Below are 18427 nucleotides of genomic sequence, written 5' to 3' on the forward strand. Positions count from 1 at the left end.
TTACAGTTGAGTGCTAAGTGCTTTCACTGAAGTTGTTACTAAGGAAAAGGTGTGTGCCACCATTTAGGCACCATCTAACCATTATTTTAGAATTTCAGTGAATGGGCAGTTTTAGGAATAATCGATCACAAGGGAATTTTAAAAATGACTTTATACATTCAGAATGCGTTTAAAAGTAAATATGCCCATTATTAATTATACTCATTGCTTCTTAATATGTTAATGTATGTATTTTTTTAAAAAACAACAACACCTTTATCAAGCTTTACTTGTTCATTTTCATTGTGTGTCTCAGTCAGGCAACCAGTGTAAAACTTTCTAAAACTTTAGGCTGTTATCTTGGACACAAGAGTGAAGCTGATCTTACCCAAACTTTGTTTAATATATGGTTATGCAGGGCTTCCCTGGTGGCGCAGTGGTTGAGAATCCGCCTGCCAATGCAGGGGATACGGGTTCGTGCCCCGGTCCGGGAAGATCCCACGTGCCGCGGAGTGGCTGGGCCCGTGAGTCATGGCCGCTGAGCCTGTGCGTCCGGAGCCTGTGCTCCGCAACGGGAGAGGCCACAGCAGTGAGAGGCCCCCGTACCACAAAAAAAAAAAAAAAAAAAAAAAAATTAATATATGGTTATGCATATGTCTGATGTAGAATGTGATTTTTTAGGGAGTGGTAGAAGCCAAGAAGTTAATCTTGGGAGGACTTGAAAAAGCAGAAAAAAAGGAGGAGCTAATGATGTACCTGCTGGCTCTGAAGAATGCCCGGCTTCCGGAAGGCATCCCACTCCTTCTGAAGTACGCGGAGACAGGAGAGGGGTCCGTCAGCCACCTCGCCACCACCACTCTCCAGAGATACGATGCCCCTTTCATAACTGATGAGGTAAATTCTCCAAGAATATTGGCAACGTTCACAAAAGGAAAAAAGCATGCCTAATCACAAGTCAAATGCAAACTTCTCTGAAGTCACCCTAGTTTTTTTTTTTTTCCAAACTAACAATCTCTCTTTCCTGTTAGAAATAACTCTTAAATTGGATTTAAGGCTATTCTGAAGCAGCCTCACATTTTGAATAGATAATGTCCTATATCCTGAAGCATAAATATTGAAGCACATTCTCCCGTTTTATCACCAAATGTAATCGATAATGCTAAGATATAGGAAGTCAAGAGTATGAAAGGAAGATAAAGCAAGGGGAGCTGAATCTAAAGCTAAAAGATGAAAAACGGTCAGGCAGAAGAAAGGATATGGGTGTTGGATAGAATATGAAAAAGAAGTGGGCGTCTTTCAAGCAAGGGAAACATGGGTGAAGACCCACAAATGGGAAAGAGGGTGGAATATTCCAGGAAAAGAAGTAAGTCCAGAATGACTGGTACATGAAAAGTTAGGGAAAACATCTCTGCGGTATGGTTATGCAGCCTGTACTTGAATGTTTCTGGTGACTAGAAGTTCAATATTTCACAAGACTTCTTCATTATTGGACAACTCACACTGTCCGATTTTTTTGCTCATATCAAGGTGATATCTTCCTTCCCGTGACTAACACTTATTTGTCTTAGTTTGGCTTCCCCTCCGGCAGGAGAATTCTACAAGTATTCAAATAGAGACAAAGTCCTCTCTCCTCTTGGGTACCAATGCCAGTTCCTTCAGCAATTCCCTGTTAAATATGACTTCAAAATATCTTCCCCAGGATGAATTCTTGTTGTCAAGTGGTCTTCTTAAAATTAATATCAAAATTCAATAAAGTACTCCAAATGACAATTTTTTTTAAAAACGAAATTCTTTTCTGAAATATCTTTACTTCCACAAGTTTTAAGATGCCCTTAAATTTTTTGACACTGGAATAACTTGGCTTAAGTATTACCATGTTGGTTCCTACAGCTGCATTTTCAGGAAGCCATCCCAACTAAACTTTTTTTTAGGGCAGAGCATGTTTATAAAGTGTAAGATAAACTGCCTGCTGAGAATGATGTTCCCAGTTTGCAACTATGTTTTGTGTCAAAGTTGATAAGCTGCAAAGTGTGGTAATTAGGGTCATGAGTTCTTGAGATAGACAGACCAACATATGGATTCTGGCTCTGTCCCTTCCTAGTTGTTTTTGCTTAGGTGATTCTTAATTCCTATATACCTGAGAACAAGGTCAACATTTGTGGGAGACAGAAAAAGGCAGAGGAAAGTAGAACTGAAAGAAATATTTATAAATGCCTAGTACAGAACCCCAAACACTGCATATTGTTAGGCAATGCTAGTGACCAATGAAGTTATTTGTTGCCACAGAATGTAATTATTTTGGCAAATTTTCTTTTGTGTTAATGTTTTGTTGAAAAAAGAAAATCCTCTAATATGACCTGTGGACTTTGGGTGATAATGATGTATCAATATAGGTTCATCAAATGTAACAAATGTACCACTGAGATAGATGCAGAATGTTGATACAGGAGGAGGTTGGATGTTGGGGGGAGAGGGGAGGGATGGGGAGCACGAGGTATACAGGAATTCTATACTTGCAGCTTAATTTTGCTGTGAACCTAAAATCGCTCTAAAAAATAAAGTCTATTAATTTAAAAAAAGAAGGGAAGATTCTGAGGTACATCATTGTAAGGAAATGTAGGTTCATATAGCCATCTCTCTCCAGAGCCCCTTTGCCACGTGGCAGTGGTATCTTTGAAAATTCTGTGGTTGTTAGGGAATACCATGATATGCTGCAATAACAAACAAGACTCAAAAATCTCAGCTTCTCATCCACTCTATGGCTAAAGTAGGTAAAGGAAAATGTGGCCCTGAGCTCACTACCGCAGTAGAAGAAAGAGAGGGATAAGATACACCAGCTCTTAACTGCCTTGGCCCAGAAGTTACCCACAGTGATTCTGTTCATGGTCCACTAGCCAGAACTATGACCTCAACATAACTGCAAAAGAATATGGGAAATATTGGAACACATGTCTATTTTATGAGCGTTAACTCTTCCTGCACGATATCAATTTAAAAAATCTAAATGTGCACTAACTAAGCTTGAACATCTTACCAACAGGTGAAGAAGACTATGAACAGGTTATACCACCAGAATCACAAAGTTCACGAAAAGACTGTGCGCACTACTGCAGCCGCCATCATTTTAAATAACAATCCATCCTACATGGAAGTAAAAAACATCCTCCTCTCTATTGGGGAGCTTCCCAAAGAAATGAATAAATACATGCTCTCCATTGTCCAAGACATCCTGCGTTTTGAAATACCTGCAAGGTATGGAGCAGTGCCCCGTCTCTGCTTATCCAAGCTTATTTGTGTACTGATGTGGTACATGTGTGCCTAATAATAGTGGTGTGCTCTTTATGCTGGGTTATGTTGCATAAAACCAAAGAGTTTGCCAAAACTATTTGGAGGGCCAGATTAAACAACTTCACTTTGGCACTGTGGTTTGGAGCTCTGGGTGTGACTTTTTTACTCTAGGTCTCCCGCTCAGTCTGGTAACATCATTGCCAAATGTTAGCAATGCTTTAAAATCCAACTGTATTTTCAGTAGGACTATTTTTATAACAACTAGCATCATAAAATGAGGTAGGTTCCCACCAAATGGTCTTTCATCTCAACTTTCCAAATGTTAGGAATCTTTGAAGCCTCATTTATCACAGCTTAAATGAAGTTACCATTTGAGTTTAAAACCTTAGACATGACCCATGTTTTAGGACTATTCAAAGTACAAAGAATGGAATCAGCAGACTTCATTGCTCTCGGTTACTTATTGGAATCATCTTCCTTCCAGTTCCCAAGTCTCTTCTCCCAAATTCACTGCTGTCCCTTTTCCTCACTGAAATCAGAGGGCCGGGGAAGGAATCTCCATTTCCCCTGAGTTACAGGCCGAGCACTGCCTTCAGGAAGGATCATGTTTGAGTGTTCCCAGTTGAAAGGGGAAACAGACGTGGGGGCAGGGTGGGAAATAGGTAAGGAGAAAGGAAATGGAAAAAAAGGCAATAAAGATCGAAGGAAAGAAACAAGGAGTAAGACTGAGGGGAAAAGAAACAGGAGGAGTAAGTACAGACAAAGGAGCAGAGCAAGTAAGGACGGAGGGGGAAGCAGATCAGAGATGCAGAAAAGAAACAAATTCTCTGCAGCTATGTGTGCCTGGTCGAATGGGTTTGATTTCTCCTTCTATTGCTTTGCTTTTGTGAGACCCTGTGGGGGAGATCCTGGGTGTATTTGCTGCCATTGTCTTGTGAACCTAGTGATTCAGGGGACAGTAAAGAGGAAGCAGCGAGGTAGAGAGCAGCCTGGCAAACACGAGGAAGCCATCGCGAACACTGCAGATCAGATTCTCAAAACGGAAAGCATCAGAGTTGGAAGGGACGTGAGAGACCCCCCTCGCATGCTGTCCCTCTCCAGTGCGGCGGCCTAATCTCCTGGCAGGTGGTGTCCAGACTTTGCTTGCACCTCTCCATTGGTGGGAGGTTCACCACCTCTGAGGGAACTTGTATCATCATTTAGAGACTCTCTCCATTACTGCTTTGCATAACTGAAATCTTCCATTGGCCCAGATTTTATTCCTGAAGCAAAGTGGAAGAGATCTAACCATTCACCCACACGCAGGCCCTTTGAATATTTGAGGACTACTCTTCCTCTTTCCCTTTTCAGGCTAAAATCTTATAATCTAGTGATACTGGGGGAAAAAAACCTATAAGATACCCATTCTTCCTGTCAGTGATGTTCTACCTCAGAACTAGGTCCAGATTTCTTTGGTTGATTATTTTGCTGAGTTGTTATAATTTTATTATTACTGATATGATTAGTGTTAAGCAGTCAGGAATGGAAATATCTCAACACTAATTAGTTAAGTCGATAAAATAGAGGTATGAGGTCAGGTTTAAGACTTACTTTAGAGGAGACTGTTGGGTTTTACTGAGATGTTTCTTTAACTGAAAGCTGCACAAATATAGAAGAAATTCCTGGGAATTTGCTGTTATATATCATTAGCCAGTGATAACATTAGAGGGTGTAGGAAAACATTTAAAGAAATATTGGGCAACCTCTCCAGTTTGGTACAACTTTCCTTAAAAGTATATACTATTGGGCTTCCCTGGTGGCGCAGTGGTTGAGAATCCGCCTGCCGATGCAGGGGACACGGGTTCGTGCCCCGGTCCGGGAAGATCCCACGTGCCGCAGAGCGGCTGGGCCCGTGAGCCATGGCCGCTGAGCCTGCGCATCCGGAGCCTGTGCTCCACAACGGGAGAGGCCACGGCAGTGAGGCCCGCATACCGCAAAAAAAAAACAAAAACAAAAGTATATACTATTTAACAATAGAACCACGATGATTCAAAGAACATGTGTTTTCCACTCCTGAGGTGTGTCCATCAGTCAGCTTAAGCCATCTCATAGCTGGCTGTCCTCGCCTTGCTGTCATTTTGATACCAAACTGAACTTCATATATCCGAGGAATGTAGGGGAAAGCCCTCATCCTGATGCTGGCACTCCAGCTGGCACCTCCCCAGGTTTGGAGTGGCACGAGGAAAATTTGGCCCCCTCTTTTTTCCACTGAGGATTTGGGTTCTTTCCAAATCTGACTTGGGAAACAGCCATTACCATGAATGTGCAGCTTTTTCCTTTTACGTGTTACAGCAAAATGGTCCGTCGAGTTCTGAAGGAAATGTTTGCTCATAATTATGACCGTTTCTCCAAGAGTGGATCCTCTTCTGCCTACACTGGCTACATAGAACGTACGTAACCCCAAAAGGGCTTCTCCCTCCCTGCTCCATCCCCTGCTTGGTATTGCTGGAACTGTTGTTAAATTACAGGTTGTTTTTCTTTCCGTCCTTAGGTAGTCCCCATTCGGCATCTACTTACAGCCTTGACATTCTTTACTCTGGTTCTGGCATTCTAAGGAGAAGTAACCTGAACATCTTTCAGTATGTTAGGAAAAATCCTCTTCATAGTATCCAGGTATCTCATTTTGCATTAATTTTGCTTATTAAGGTATATAAGAGGTTAGTGTGCAGTAAAATAAAATATATACTAATAATAACACTATAGAACATGGAAATTAATGGCGGATCTATCATGTTGCCCATGATTCCATCATCTGCAAGAGGCTGTATGGTTTACCGTCCCAGAGAGAGTTTCAAACATGAACTTGAAAACTTACGTGTTTTGAGTCACTGGACTTGCCAAACATCCATAGTTTTTTCAAAGTTACACATAGTCACAAGATTGAAGTCCTGCCAGTATTCCTCATGTATGTTTTAAAAAAATATTTTTATCCATAGATATATTCCTTGGAGCTCCAGATACTTATTTATAGAATATATTTCCTTCTCTTGGTGTTTCTACGAAGAGACTGATTCCCCATAATAAAAGCTTTCATAATAGATTATGGCTCTCCAAAGAGTCAATCTATATTTTTTCAATATTGCTAAGAGAGAAAAGAATAAAGTGTAGGCATTTGACAACTGGCTGACTTCCATCCCTTTAGTTTTACCCCACATGTGGTGACAATCTCTAAAGGCTTCCTAATTGTAAAATATACTTTCTTTTTAGTTTTTATGCATATCAAACTATAGCCTTCTCAATAAGCTCATTTAAGCTTTAAAAGTGATGCAATGTATATAAACGTGAGCTCTTATCAATATTGTATTACTACACCTTTGATAGGACTCTAGTTAGGATACCATGCTTTCTGTCCTGAGGAATCACCATCTGTTTTCTGATACGCGTTCTGAAATGCCGCATGCCCGGTGGCTAAGGTGCTGGGTACGGAGGACAGAGAATACGTAGGATTCCTGCGGGTGGCAGAGATCAGGATGTGAGGCTCCCCCAGCGTTCATCATCTTTTCTTTCCCTGGAGAAAGTTTTATGTGGAAAGGTGTGAGTCATGGCTTTGAGAGTTCCACACCCTCTCATAGGGCAGATTGTCCCAGCACTTCTCCACCTCTTGTTAGGGGCTCTACAAGATAGCCGATGCGCTGTGTATGACGGTTCTGCAGAGACCGAGTCTCTAGGATGACGCCATTAAATGGAAAGCTCATGGTCTTTGCAGTCAGACAGAAGGGGTTTGAGACTTACCTCCGCCATTTGAGCTTTTTTTTTTGGCCTCATGTGCAAAATGGATACAATCATATGAACCTCAAAGGGTGGCTGTGAGGATTAAATGAAGAAAACGAACTCCTATTCAGGCCTCGAGTTGTTTTTGTTTTGTTTTTGCCTAGCAACTGCAAATGTTTGCGTTTTTGACGCCCGGGAAAGTTCTAGTTGTAGCTCATCATCACGTACAGAACAGGCAGGGAGCTAACGCCACGAATGCTATAACCATTTCCTCTAGGTGGTCATTGAAGCCCAAGGACTGGAGACCTTAATTGCAGCCACTCCCGACGAAGGAGAGGAGAACCTTGACTCCTATGCTGGCTTGTCAGCCCTCCTCTTTGATGTTCAGCTCAGACCTGTCACTTTTTTCAACGGATACACTGATTTGATGTCCAAAATGCTGTCAGCATCTAGCGACCCTATGAGTGTGGTGAAAGGACTTATTCTGCTAATAGATCATTCCCAGGTAATTCATCCTGCAACTGTTTACCGAAGGTACCAGGCATGCTTTAAGTGTCCTCCGTGCTTGGAGGATACAAGACAAAGTTCCACCCACCTTGGAACTCAAATTCAAAGCATTTGACCCTCGTGGTATTACTGCCCTTTCTCTTTCGCTACAGGTAAATGTGTTTTCTTTTGTCTGTATTATCTGATTAAGACATCTTTTCACTGTTGAGGCAAAAGAAGAAATACTCAACATAATATGAGTGTAATATAATGTTATTTATATCTCAATAAAACTAAAAGGCGGTGGGGGGTAACCAATATGAACAGAGACGAGAAATTATGGAGAAAATAACCTAGGATTCAACAGAGAAGAGACGGCCTTATCTCTTCACTTGGCTTTCCTGGGCACAAGGGCTTAGATGATATTTTTTTCTGAAGGCAAGAGCTAAAGTTCATGGCTTCATTGTTACTGATGACATTTATCATGACAACAATGGTAAGATCTAAATAGAGCATCATCCCTGCCAAATTCGTAGAGACACAAGCAACCACTGACACCAACCACATTTTCTTTTTTTGTTTGTTTGTTTGCGGTACGCGGGCTTCTCACTGTTGTGGCCTCTCCCGTTGCGGAGCACAGGCTCCGGACGCGCAGGCTCAGCGGCCACGGCTCACGGGCCCAGCCGCTCTGCGGCACGTGGGATCCTCCCAGGCCGGGGCACGAACCCGTGTCCCCTGCATCGGCAGGCGGATTCTCAACCACTGTGCCACCAGGGAAGCCCCCCAACCACACGTTTAATGGAGACTCTTTGCCCCAAATTCTCATGTTCACAGAACCTTACAAAGGTTCACTCATTGTTAAAGAATAGGATTACTTTCATTCACTTGACCTGCATTCTTCAGAATAGTTTTCAGTTTGCTTCACCCCTAAATCTTACATTACTGTACTAAGGTACGACAATACTATATTCTGTGTGGTAAGATTTAGGTGACCAGGTTACTGTGAGATGGGAGTGAGCTGCCTCATGGAATTTTTTGAGAAACAGAAAAGGGTTAATCTGAATAACCTTTGAGTTTGAGTGTTTGATGCTTAAAATTTTTTTCTTTAATGGCTTGACATTTCCTGCCTTACTAAGCATAGCAATATAAAAATGGAATATTTGCTAAAAAAGGATATTATGGGAAATCCTTAAAGTGATCACTTACACTCTGATGTATATTTATGATATTGAAGATATATGAGGAGATTGGATTAAAATTTACAGACTATAGGACTTGCTTGGGCAGTTTACTTTTGTGGTTTAATAAATTCATAAGTAAATTCATAGCCTAGCTTTTTTTTTTTTTTTTTTTTTTTGCGGTACGCGGGCCTCTCACTGTTATTGCCTCTCCCGTTGCGGAGCACAGGCTCCGGACGCGCAGGCTCAGTGGCCATGGCTCACGCGCCCAGCCGCTCCGCGGAATGTGGGATCTTCTCGGATCGGGGCGCGAACCCGTGTCCCCTGCATCGGCAGGCGGACACTCAACCACTGCGCCACCAGAGAAGCCCAGCCCAATAGCCTAGTTTTGACTTTTGCATTCACTAGTTACTTTCTGTGTGCTCTTGGGCGGTTACTTAATAGCTTTAAACCAGGATTTGCTACTCATAAAGTGAGGCATCTGGAACAGATGATTCACAGTTTTTATCAGCTTTGTTCTTTGCCAGATAATTTGAGGATCTTGATTTGTTGGATTCTGGTTATGAAATCATAGATTTTAAGATGTGGGAGGGACCTTAAATATCAGATTTACTAAAACTCCACCAAAACATCATTGGTTGAAACTAGATGCTAATTCCCTATCTTTATTATTCCTCATAACAGTTCAGGATAGCTGTATATAACCAAAAAAAGCCAGTTTGGGGTAGCTTAACCAAATAGTTTGATTTTTATAATGTAACAAGTATTTGGAAGTAGGTAGTCCAGGATTGATATGGAAACCCTAAGATATTGTTAGGATCCAGACTCTTTTTCCTCAGGTTGGCCATCTTTACTTGTGGTTTTCAACCTTATGCTTGTTACCTCATGATTATCAGATTGGCTGCTGCACTTCCAGCACTAATTCCTCATTCCAGGAAGGAAGAGAGAAGGGTAAGGTGCAGCAGAGTCTGAGACTCTTTTTCAAGAACTGTCCTGCAAGTACTATCTATTTCTACAAAAGATAAGCATCTACAAAAAGAAGTCCTTTTTTATTGACCCAAGATGTGCCATATGGATATCTCTAGCTGCAAGAGAAGCTGGTAAATATAGTTTTTCAATGGTTGTGTTGACACTCTGAACAAAACTGTGTTTCTGTGAATATGACTGAAAAGAAGGACAACCAGCAATGCGTTTCATGCCCCTCAATCCTCAAAGTCGCAGAAGAAAACCTGTTCTCAAATTATATTATAATTTTACACTGCATTTTTCCATTGAAGTATTAGCTCTGGAGAGATGTATTCTTAATGAAAGAATCTCTGAAGAAGGCATAAGAGTGCTGAGAAATTAGTCCACGTTTTAAGATGCAGGAATAATAACAGTTCAGTACCACTTGTATGTACTCACCTACCCAACAGCAATGCCTAATAGTCTGAATCAAGGTATAAATCTTGATGTTTGCATCAAGTAATGTTTGCATCAAGTAATAACCTAGGTCAGGGTTGGCAAACTTTTGTGTAAAGGGTAGAGAGTAAATAGTTCAGTCTCTGTGAGACATATGGTCTCTGTTGCAACTACTCAACTCTGCCATTGTAGAGTGAAAATAGCCATAAGTGACATATTAACAACATACGAGCGTGGCAGTGTTCCAATAAAATTTTATTTACAAAAATAACCAGTGGGCCAGATTTGCCTGCAGGCCATAGTTTGCCAACCCCTGATCTAGATTTATCTTGTATGATTTTTGTCTTCATTAAGCTAGGGCACTGCAGGCATATTCTAAGGGAAAGATCTTCCCTTAGCTATTGAACATAGCCCAATGCCAGTGTAATTTAGGTTGGAGTATTTGGCAGGTCTGGGTTTATTAAACAAATATGCTGTTTGAGTTTCCCTGGCTCTGCAGAGCACTCCAGTAATGCCATGCTAGCTTCAGGGGCACATACCACTCTAGGTCAAGTGCTGACATTGAAGGAAATGCTGGCAGTGGATGACCTGCACAAACGCCAGGGCAGATGAAATTACTCTGTGCTTACTCTCTCGCTCTCTTTTTGCAGTTAACTAGATTACTCTTCAGAGAAGGATGTCTGATAAAGTCAGATTAACAGGGGGATCCTCTTTAACCAGCAAAGAACATATTTTCCTGAACGGGAGCAATGGAATGAGTTGTCAAAATATCAGTGTCTGAGCTCTAAGAAACACCTTTAGGACCCAAAGTAAAAGATCAAAGGGGTCACATTAGCTACAAATACAAAGCTCCAGTATCTTGTTCTTCTGGTTCATAAACAAGAATTTAAATAAATATGTCCTCTTGGTGAAACAAGGACAGAAGCCTATGCTTTATCTTTTCTGCAATGTTTCTCAGAACAGGCTTCCTTGCACACTAGGAGACAAATGACAGTTATGATTTCCTGCTAGCCATGCATGTATGGTAGTAGAAAAGTCTCCCCACGAGAGACAGTCTGGGTATTCATTCTAGCTCCACATGCAGCCTCCAAGCCTAATTTTTCTTTTCAGTCTTCAGATATAATGCCCACCATGGAAGATTTGTATGGGAATTAAATGAGATACAAAATGTAGAGCTTTCGGGGCACAGTAGGTGCTCAAAAGCTGTTAGTTCTACTTATTTTACACCCCTCAAAAATTAGAACCACTGCACTATGTGGTTTAGTCCCTTTCATGAAGGAAAGAGTGGTTTGTCCTTCTACAGGGCTCAGTGATCTGTCCTTCTATTGCGGGGTGGGGAGGGCAAACAAATTCCTCTGTGACTATGCATAAGAATTCTTCCACGCTCCCTTTGCAGGAGAGAAGTGGAATATTCCCAGAAAGCCAAGGCACTCCTCAAAACCCACACTGCAGTGGAAATGCTCTCTCCCCACAAAAGGCACCTTGTTTAATAGCCGTGAAATGTTCTTTTCCATGGCAGTTGGTGTGTTTTGACATCCACGTAATGTATGGCCAGTGGGAAGGCTAAAGTCCACATCAGAGACCTCTGCCGAGTTATGTGGACTAACGATTATAGTTTTCAAATGGGGAAGAGAGAATATGATCCAAATAAGGAAGTACTTTTGAGGCAGGGCATACAATAGGGCCAATTTGGAAATAATGACAATAACAGTGCAAACGCAGAACTCACATCTTGGATCTGCAGTTCATGGGCATAGGTTACAATTGGGATATGATTATCACGGTTTTCTCAGGATAATTTGTCTTCCTTCATATATGTTATGATGCCTGAGGTAACCCCTGCACCCCACCACCACCACATTTTGTTCTGGATCTAATGTAGCAGTAAGTATCTTTAGGGCTGTCTCCTAATGCGGCCCGAGCTCTGTGTTGAGAATCTCGTGCTTTCATCCACGTGTCTTTCAGACTGAAGGTAGTTTCATGCCACAATCAGACTTTTCTAGTAAACCAAGTTCTATGATTGAGATTTCTTGCCACATTTATTTGAAAGTTGGAGAAAATTCAGGGAGATCAATGATCAACACAGTACTTTCTAGGAAGTGAAATTGCGGCATTAATTGTTGTTGAAAGCATGGCTTATTTGGTCTGAATAGGGCAGTTACGTAAAGAAGTTAGTCATGCTGCCAGTTGCTGTGGACCTAAGATCTTTGGAGGAATATCAAAATTAAAGGTACTGAGCCTTTCCCCCAGAACTGTTACCATTTCAAACACTGTCCCAAGGCAATCTGATTCCAATCAAGCTGGAGAATTTTTCAGCCAACATTACCCCATCTAATGTACCTAGAATTGCAAGACTTAAAGGGTAAATGCTTGCAAACAGCATAAAACAATGGGTTTCAGACAACTAAAAAATTACTGAGGATGGACTATGTTCGTAAATGAGTCCTGTCCCTCTGGAATATGCCGTGGAGTTCACGTTGGTCTTGTCTGTTATTTTGATGTCATTGCAAATGGGTTGAATGTGCCTTTGGAAAGGGGCTGGCTAAATTGTGCCCCCTCCTCTCCTCCTCCTTCTTCTAATTCTTCTTCTTCTAACTGTTATTCTATATTTTTGTTTCTAGGAGCTTCAGTTGCAATCTGGACTTAAGGCAAATATGGATGTCAAGGGTGGTCTGGCTATTGATATTTCAGGTTCAATGGAGTTTAGTCTGTGGTATCGGGAGTCTAAGACCCGAGTGCAAAATCGGTAAGCATATGTATAGTACTCTATGCAAAGAACCACAGAGATAAGGTTTTTTTAAAAATTTTATTGAACTATAGTTGATTTACAATGTTGTGTTAATTTCTGCTGTACAGCAGAGTGATTCAGTTATACATATATATAGTTCTTTTCCGTATTCTTTTCCATTACGGTTTATCACAAGATATTGAATACACTGTGCTATGCAGTAAGACCTTGTTGTTTATCCATTCTCTGTATAATAGTTTGCATCTGCTAAGCCCAAACTCCCAGTCTACCCCTCCCCCACCCCCTCTCCCTCTTGGCAACAAGTCTGTTCTCTCTGTGCAGAGATATGTTTTTGGAATTGTTTAACTTTCCGACTTCTTGAAATCTACGCTTCCTGTTTGTAATCATTAAATCGTAGAGTAGGGAGTAACCATGGGAAGTCATTCTTTCCATAGCTTCTTATGAGCAGCTAGGTACCTAATATGACTCAGCCCAGGGTCTTTTCGCTTTTAAAGACATCCATGGACAGCTTGCCCAGTGGATGAGATGTTCGTCTTCTCTTGGTATTCCACTTTAGTAGTTGACAATGCTGTCAGAAGACTTTACTTTTAAGCAATCTTTTTAGCTTATACCTCTTGTTGGGATTTAAAATCTTTCCTCGTTTGCTGCCTTCAGTGGAGAAAAATAAAAAGATGATCACTTCTGTGAGAATCTAAGTCTTCAACATTGAGTCCTTAAGTGTTTTTATTAGTGCCCATTTTTCTAACCAGAATTTTCTCTGCTCCTTTAGCTTTTCTAATTGACCCATCAGATCAAATGAAAGTGTTTTATTTTGAACTTAAAACAACGTCTTTGAACCAATGTGATAATCAAAAGAATTATTCTTCTGTTTGTTGTAATACTGAAGAAAAGAATATGCAAATGCAATTGATTTTTACCTTTTTGGATATTTAAAAATACAGTGGGGCAGAAGTGAGATAGGAGTGCTAAAATTAGATTTTTAGTTTATTCTGAACAATGGATGAAGGAATTGAGAAAAATCAAAAGGGGGCACGTTTAACATGAAAGGTGACCCTCAGTGTTACTAAAAGGAACCAAAGAATGAGAAATGGGAGAGGCTTTCAGAGTGATAAACAATATAATTTAGGGCTTCCCACTGCGTCAGTCATCTTGGTCATCTTTTTGATGTATTTTCTAGACAGAAGTTTACCCAAATTAAACTGAACTGAATTATTTTCAGAGGGAAATCAACAACAGCTACAACAAAAATTTCTGGCTTTTTAAAAGAGACACGGTATCCTTAAGTATCTGCCTGTGTCCACATTATAGCCAATTCATCTTCAATTTTCCATTTGTTCATTTAAAAAATATCTCTTAAGCCTTTGTTGAGTGTAAGATATTAGAAGGTATTCAGGGATTTAATGAATTCAGGGAAAAGGATTCAGGGATTTAAATGATACCACCTCTGACCTACTTTTACACTGGCAATAGCAGCAGGTGTGCTGTGAGAAGCACAGCAAAAATTAGTAGCCTATTAAAAGAGCACGAACGTACAGCTCTGGTTTCATCTAAAGTCTACAATTAAATTAGAGTAGTCCTAGAGGTAAGCCTTCTACTAGGATCGTTTATCCTCTTCATTTTCATCCAAGCCTCTATCCTAGTCAATCCAATCTGTCTAGTTGATCACTGGAGAACCTATAATATCTGTCCTTTCTGGGGCACCCAATAAACATGCTGTAGGAATGGTTCTTTGTGATACTGTATTTTTCAAATATCTTGGCAACCATAGACTTCTGTCATCAGAGACCCTTTGGAGAAAGTAATGAAGTGGAATTGAGGTAGCTACATAGAAGCCAACAGAGAGAGAGTTACCAAGCAAATTGTTGTAAACATCAACTGTCTTCTGGGTGAGCTTAGACTTTGTTTTAAGATAACACAGGTATTTCTGACTTCCTGATAGGACCAGGTCCCAGGCATGTTTTCCTTACGGCTCTTGGTATGCCTATACCAAACACTAATGCCTGACAGACATCTCATTCCCACATCTAGAATTGAAGGCTGGGGGAGGACTCAGGAGTAGGGCAAAACTTCACTGCCCAATTGCTGGGACAAACCAGTTCCCGGTTACCAACAGAATTCTAAGCACATTTAGCTCACCTATTAGTCCCTTAAGTGTTTCTTTCCAGTTATCAGCATGAGAAATTCAGACCCTGTGGTCTGTTAGTTCAGCTCAGTTAAATGTGATTAACAGCTTATTTTGCTCAATTCTTAGGGTAACTGTGGTGATAACTGGTGACATCACAGTGGACTCCTCTTTTGTGAAAGCTGGCCTGGAAATTGGTGTGGAAACAGAAGGAGGCTTGGAGTTTATCTCCACGGTGCAGTTTTCTCAGTACCCCTTCTTAGTGTGCCTGCAGATGGACAGGGATGGAGTTCCGTACAGGTAAGAAGCAGTGCGTATGGAATGTTCCAGGGCCAGCCCCCGTTCACCAGGAACTTGCACCCAGTTTTGAGCATTCCGTTACAGAAATTAAAGGAAAATGGTAAAAACCCAGTGAAACATGACTTTTCTTTAAATGAGCAAAAGAATAATTGATAAGACTAAAAAGAAAAGTTAGTTTCTAGGATACCAAGAAACTGTAATGACTAACTCATTTGCTTCTGGAGATAATATCATATTCTAGCCCAGAAATAATTTATCAAGGCAACAAAGGGATTTGATTTACCGTAAGAATTGCCACACAGTTTCAGCAAAAACACTAGATGCATATTTACTGTCAGCTATCTTCACAGTTGTCTCTTGGACAGAAAGTTCAAAACAGAACATCTGACAATCATTTACCATGGTTTAAGAGCCCAAATGAATCACAATTTTTAGGTAATCCATACAACAGCAACTTGACCTGGTTTAAGTTTTGGCTCAAGCTTAAGATTTGGGGATTTTGAATTTAAAAAAATAAAAGGCTTTCAGTGGAGTACTTAGTGTCCCAGAAACTAAATATATAACTGTCCATGTAGTTTTCCCAACACCTTATCCACTCTAGAGCTTTTCATTTACACTGTGCCCTTTGAATTTTGTAACAGTTATTCTAATAATACTATAGTGAGGAAGTAGCATGCTTCGGGTCTTGGGAGCACTGACTTTTCTGTAGTGGGTGTAGAGGTCGCCTTGACATGCACGCTTAACCATGAAGGGAATCTGTGCACTTAAAACAGAGAACCATGTTTTACATGATCTCCTTTGATAAGTAGGGCAGAGTTAAGCACCTTCTTTCTTTATTTTTTTATTTCATGATCCATGTAAGGAATGCTAGATGATGTAAGTACAAATATGAGCAGGTTATGTTTTTACAGAAGAAAAGATTGTAGATTTTAGTACATTAAGCTGTTGCTAATTTATTAACTTAGGTCTAGAATAAACCTCCTTTAATACATTTTAGAAAATCAACCTTCCAACGGTCAAAATGCAGTGACCAGCAGCCCAGACACAAGGCTAACTGGTTAGGTTCCACATTTCACTTGGGCCCGGGCTCTGGGGATGTTTCCCTGTCAGCATTCTCAGCTTAAATCCGGTTGGATTTGCTCCTTTCTCAGAAGGGGAATACTCCAAAGGCGGGGCTCCTGGAATGAGGGTGGGGGACATAGCGAGGCCTACAAAGCTTAGCAGCATCTGCAGGAAGCTGAGAGACATTTGGGCCTTCACTCCAGAAGAATGAGTAGCAGCACTCCCATATTCCAGGCGTGGGAAGTGTATCTGCTGGTGGAAAAAGGAATGCGAAGAAAAAAATCACCCCGTTCGTGAGGACGAAAGCTAGTTGTCTTTGGTACCCACATCCTTTCTCAAATGGCTTTGAAACAGAAGCTTCGGGTGTTCACTCAGTAACTTGGCTCTTACGGGTGTGGGGTGACTTTAATATGTGTGTAATTTTGTTATTATCGTTGTTACGCAGGCAACTTGAGACAAAGTATGAAAGGCTGTCCACAGGCAGAGGTTATGTCTCTCGGAAGAGAAAAGAAAGCTTAGTAGCGGGATCTGAATTCCCGCTGCACCAAGAGAACTCTGAGATGTGCAAGATGGTGTTTTCTCCTCAACCAGACAGTAGTTCCAGCGGTTGGTTTTGAAACGGATGGGCTGTTTCACGGGAATCCATCTCCCCGGAAGGGATACGGTGTGACATGCCTAAGTACTTGTTCTCTGAGAGCACAGTGTTTACATATTTACCTGTATTTAAGAGTTTTGTAAAAAGCAATGAAAAACCTCACATAATTAAGCTTGGGCCTGAATCATTCAGCACTACCTACAGTGTCATTTTGAGCCAACCTATGTGACACTTGTAGTAGCATTCTTAGTTTTATTGTATCTCTCTCAAATCACGTTTAGTACCATGAAAATAGTTCTGCCCTAAGAAGAAACTATTGTTTGTAAAAAACAGGACACACAGACACACATTCAGGAGAGCACAATTTTGTTTCACCAATTTTCAATCAATGTATATGAAGCCCTTGGTAGAACCTTACACAGCTTGTTTCTACGAAACATGCCCAATCAGGAAGAAGCAGACCATTTTTTTTTTTGGAGAGGGGAGCATGGAGGAAAGGGGTAAGACTTTTAATGGCTTTTGTCAGCCATCTTCAAGAGTTAATATTTATCTCTTCTGTTAGTTGTATTGAGTATTGAGGTAGGAGGCACACAGAGTGGACATATACCATCTCTTCTTTCTGCTGGCCTTGTAGTCAGATCGCTGGAAGAAAGCTAATCTGTCCTCTGCCTTCGGCCTTACAAAAATGTCGGGCTCGGCATATCAGAATTAGAAATATTAATTTCAGGAATTCCATTTGATTTTTTCTTGTGCTGTATCTCTTTGAGACTATAATGTGGTCTACTGTCCTTCATAAGGGACATCCTCAAATAGACATCATTTTATTTTTCACTCAATTGTTTTGTGGTGGAAGTTCCAGTCTGTTGGACTGCAGTCTACAAAAGCCAGAATGGCTGAGAGAATTTAATAATGCTTTGAGAACCTGATGGATTTGGACTTCTAAAATATGAAACAAAGAAAAGAGTGTCTCTATTTGCACAAATTAAAAGAGCCACGTTAACCATTTTCAAATATTTACTAATAAAACAGATACATGTTTTGATAGCGACAGGCCCAAAACAGATAACAGGTGCTCACCTGTCCATTAAACACACACACACACACACACACACACACACACACACACACACACGGTAAGTTTAGCTAGCCTGCCACTAGTTGTAAATTTAAAATGATGTGTGATGAAATAAATATGTGGAATTCCTATTGAATTGCTTTTGTCTTCCATTACTTCGAGCACCATATTTCTCTGTTCCTGCCACTTTCTGAGCCCAGACACATATACAGCTAAGCCTCTGAAGCTCTATAGAACAGGCCAGATTCTCTAATAGGTGGTCAGAGCCCACCTATTAGAAAATAGGCTACTGAAAATAGCAGCAGAAGCAGTCAGAAGCTCTTAAGGACCGGCAAGCTGAAAAACAAGCTCTAAGCCCAGTTTTTATAAAGCTCTGGAACTGCACACGTATTGTTATGTTATTGAGAAGAGAAAAAGGAATACAAACAGGAGGGTTTCAGGG

The 18427-nt window shown here is 40.8% G+C and overlaps 1 protein-coding gene across 3 annotated transcripts in view; it reads left to right on the top strand.

Annotated features, from left to right (window-relative positions):
• The window catches only part of MTTP (microsomal triglyceride transfer protein), a 56438-nt gene extending 38317 nt beyond the window's left edge, over positions 1-18121 (top strand). For all 3 annotated transcript variants that reach the window (XM_067035542.1, XM_067035540.1, XM_067035541.1), the window contains 8 exons: positions 661-873; positions 3020-3231; positions 5599-5696; positions 5798-5919; positions 7295-7522; positions 12704-12828; positions 15083-15253; positions 16761-18121. In XM_067035542.1, coding sequence (XP_066891643.1) covers positions 661-873; positions 3020-3231; positions 5599-5696; positions 5798-5919; positions 7295-7522; positions 12704-12828; positions 15083-15253; positions 16761-16932 — 1341 coding nt within the window. In that variant the 3' untranslated portion in view covers positions 16933-18121. The remainder of the gene's footprint in view (positions 1-660; positions 874-3019; positions 3232-5598; positions 5697-5797; positions 5920-7294; positions 7523-12703; positions 12829-15082; positions 15254-16760) is intronic.
• Positions 18122-18427: the final 306 nt, after the last annotated feature.

This window comes from Kogia breviceps, chromosome 6, assembly GCF_026419965.1.
Source record: "Kogia breviceps isolate mKogBre1 chromosome 6, mKogBre1 haplotype 1, whole genome shotgun sequence".
Taxonomy (NCBI): Eukaryota; Metazoa; Chordata; class Mammalia; order Artiodactyla; family Physeteridae; genus Kogia; species Kogia breviceps.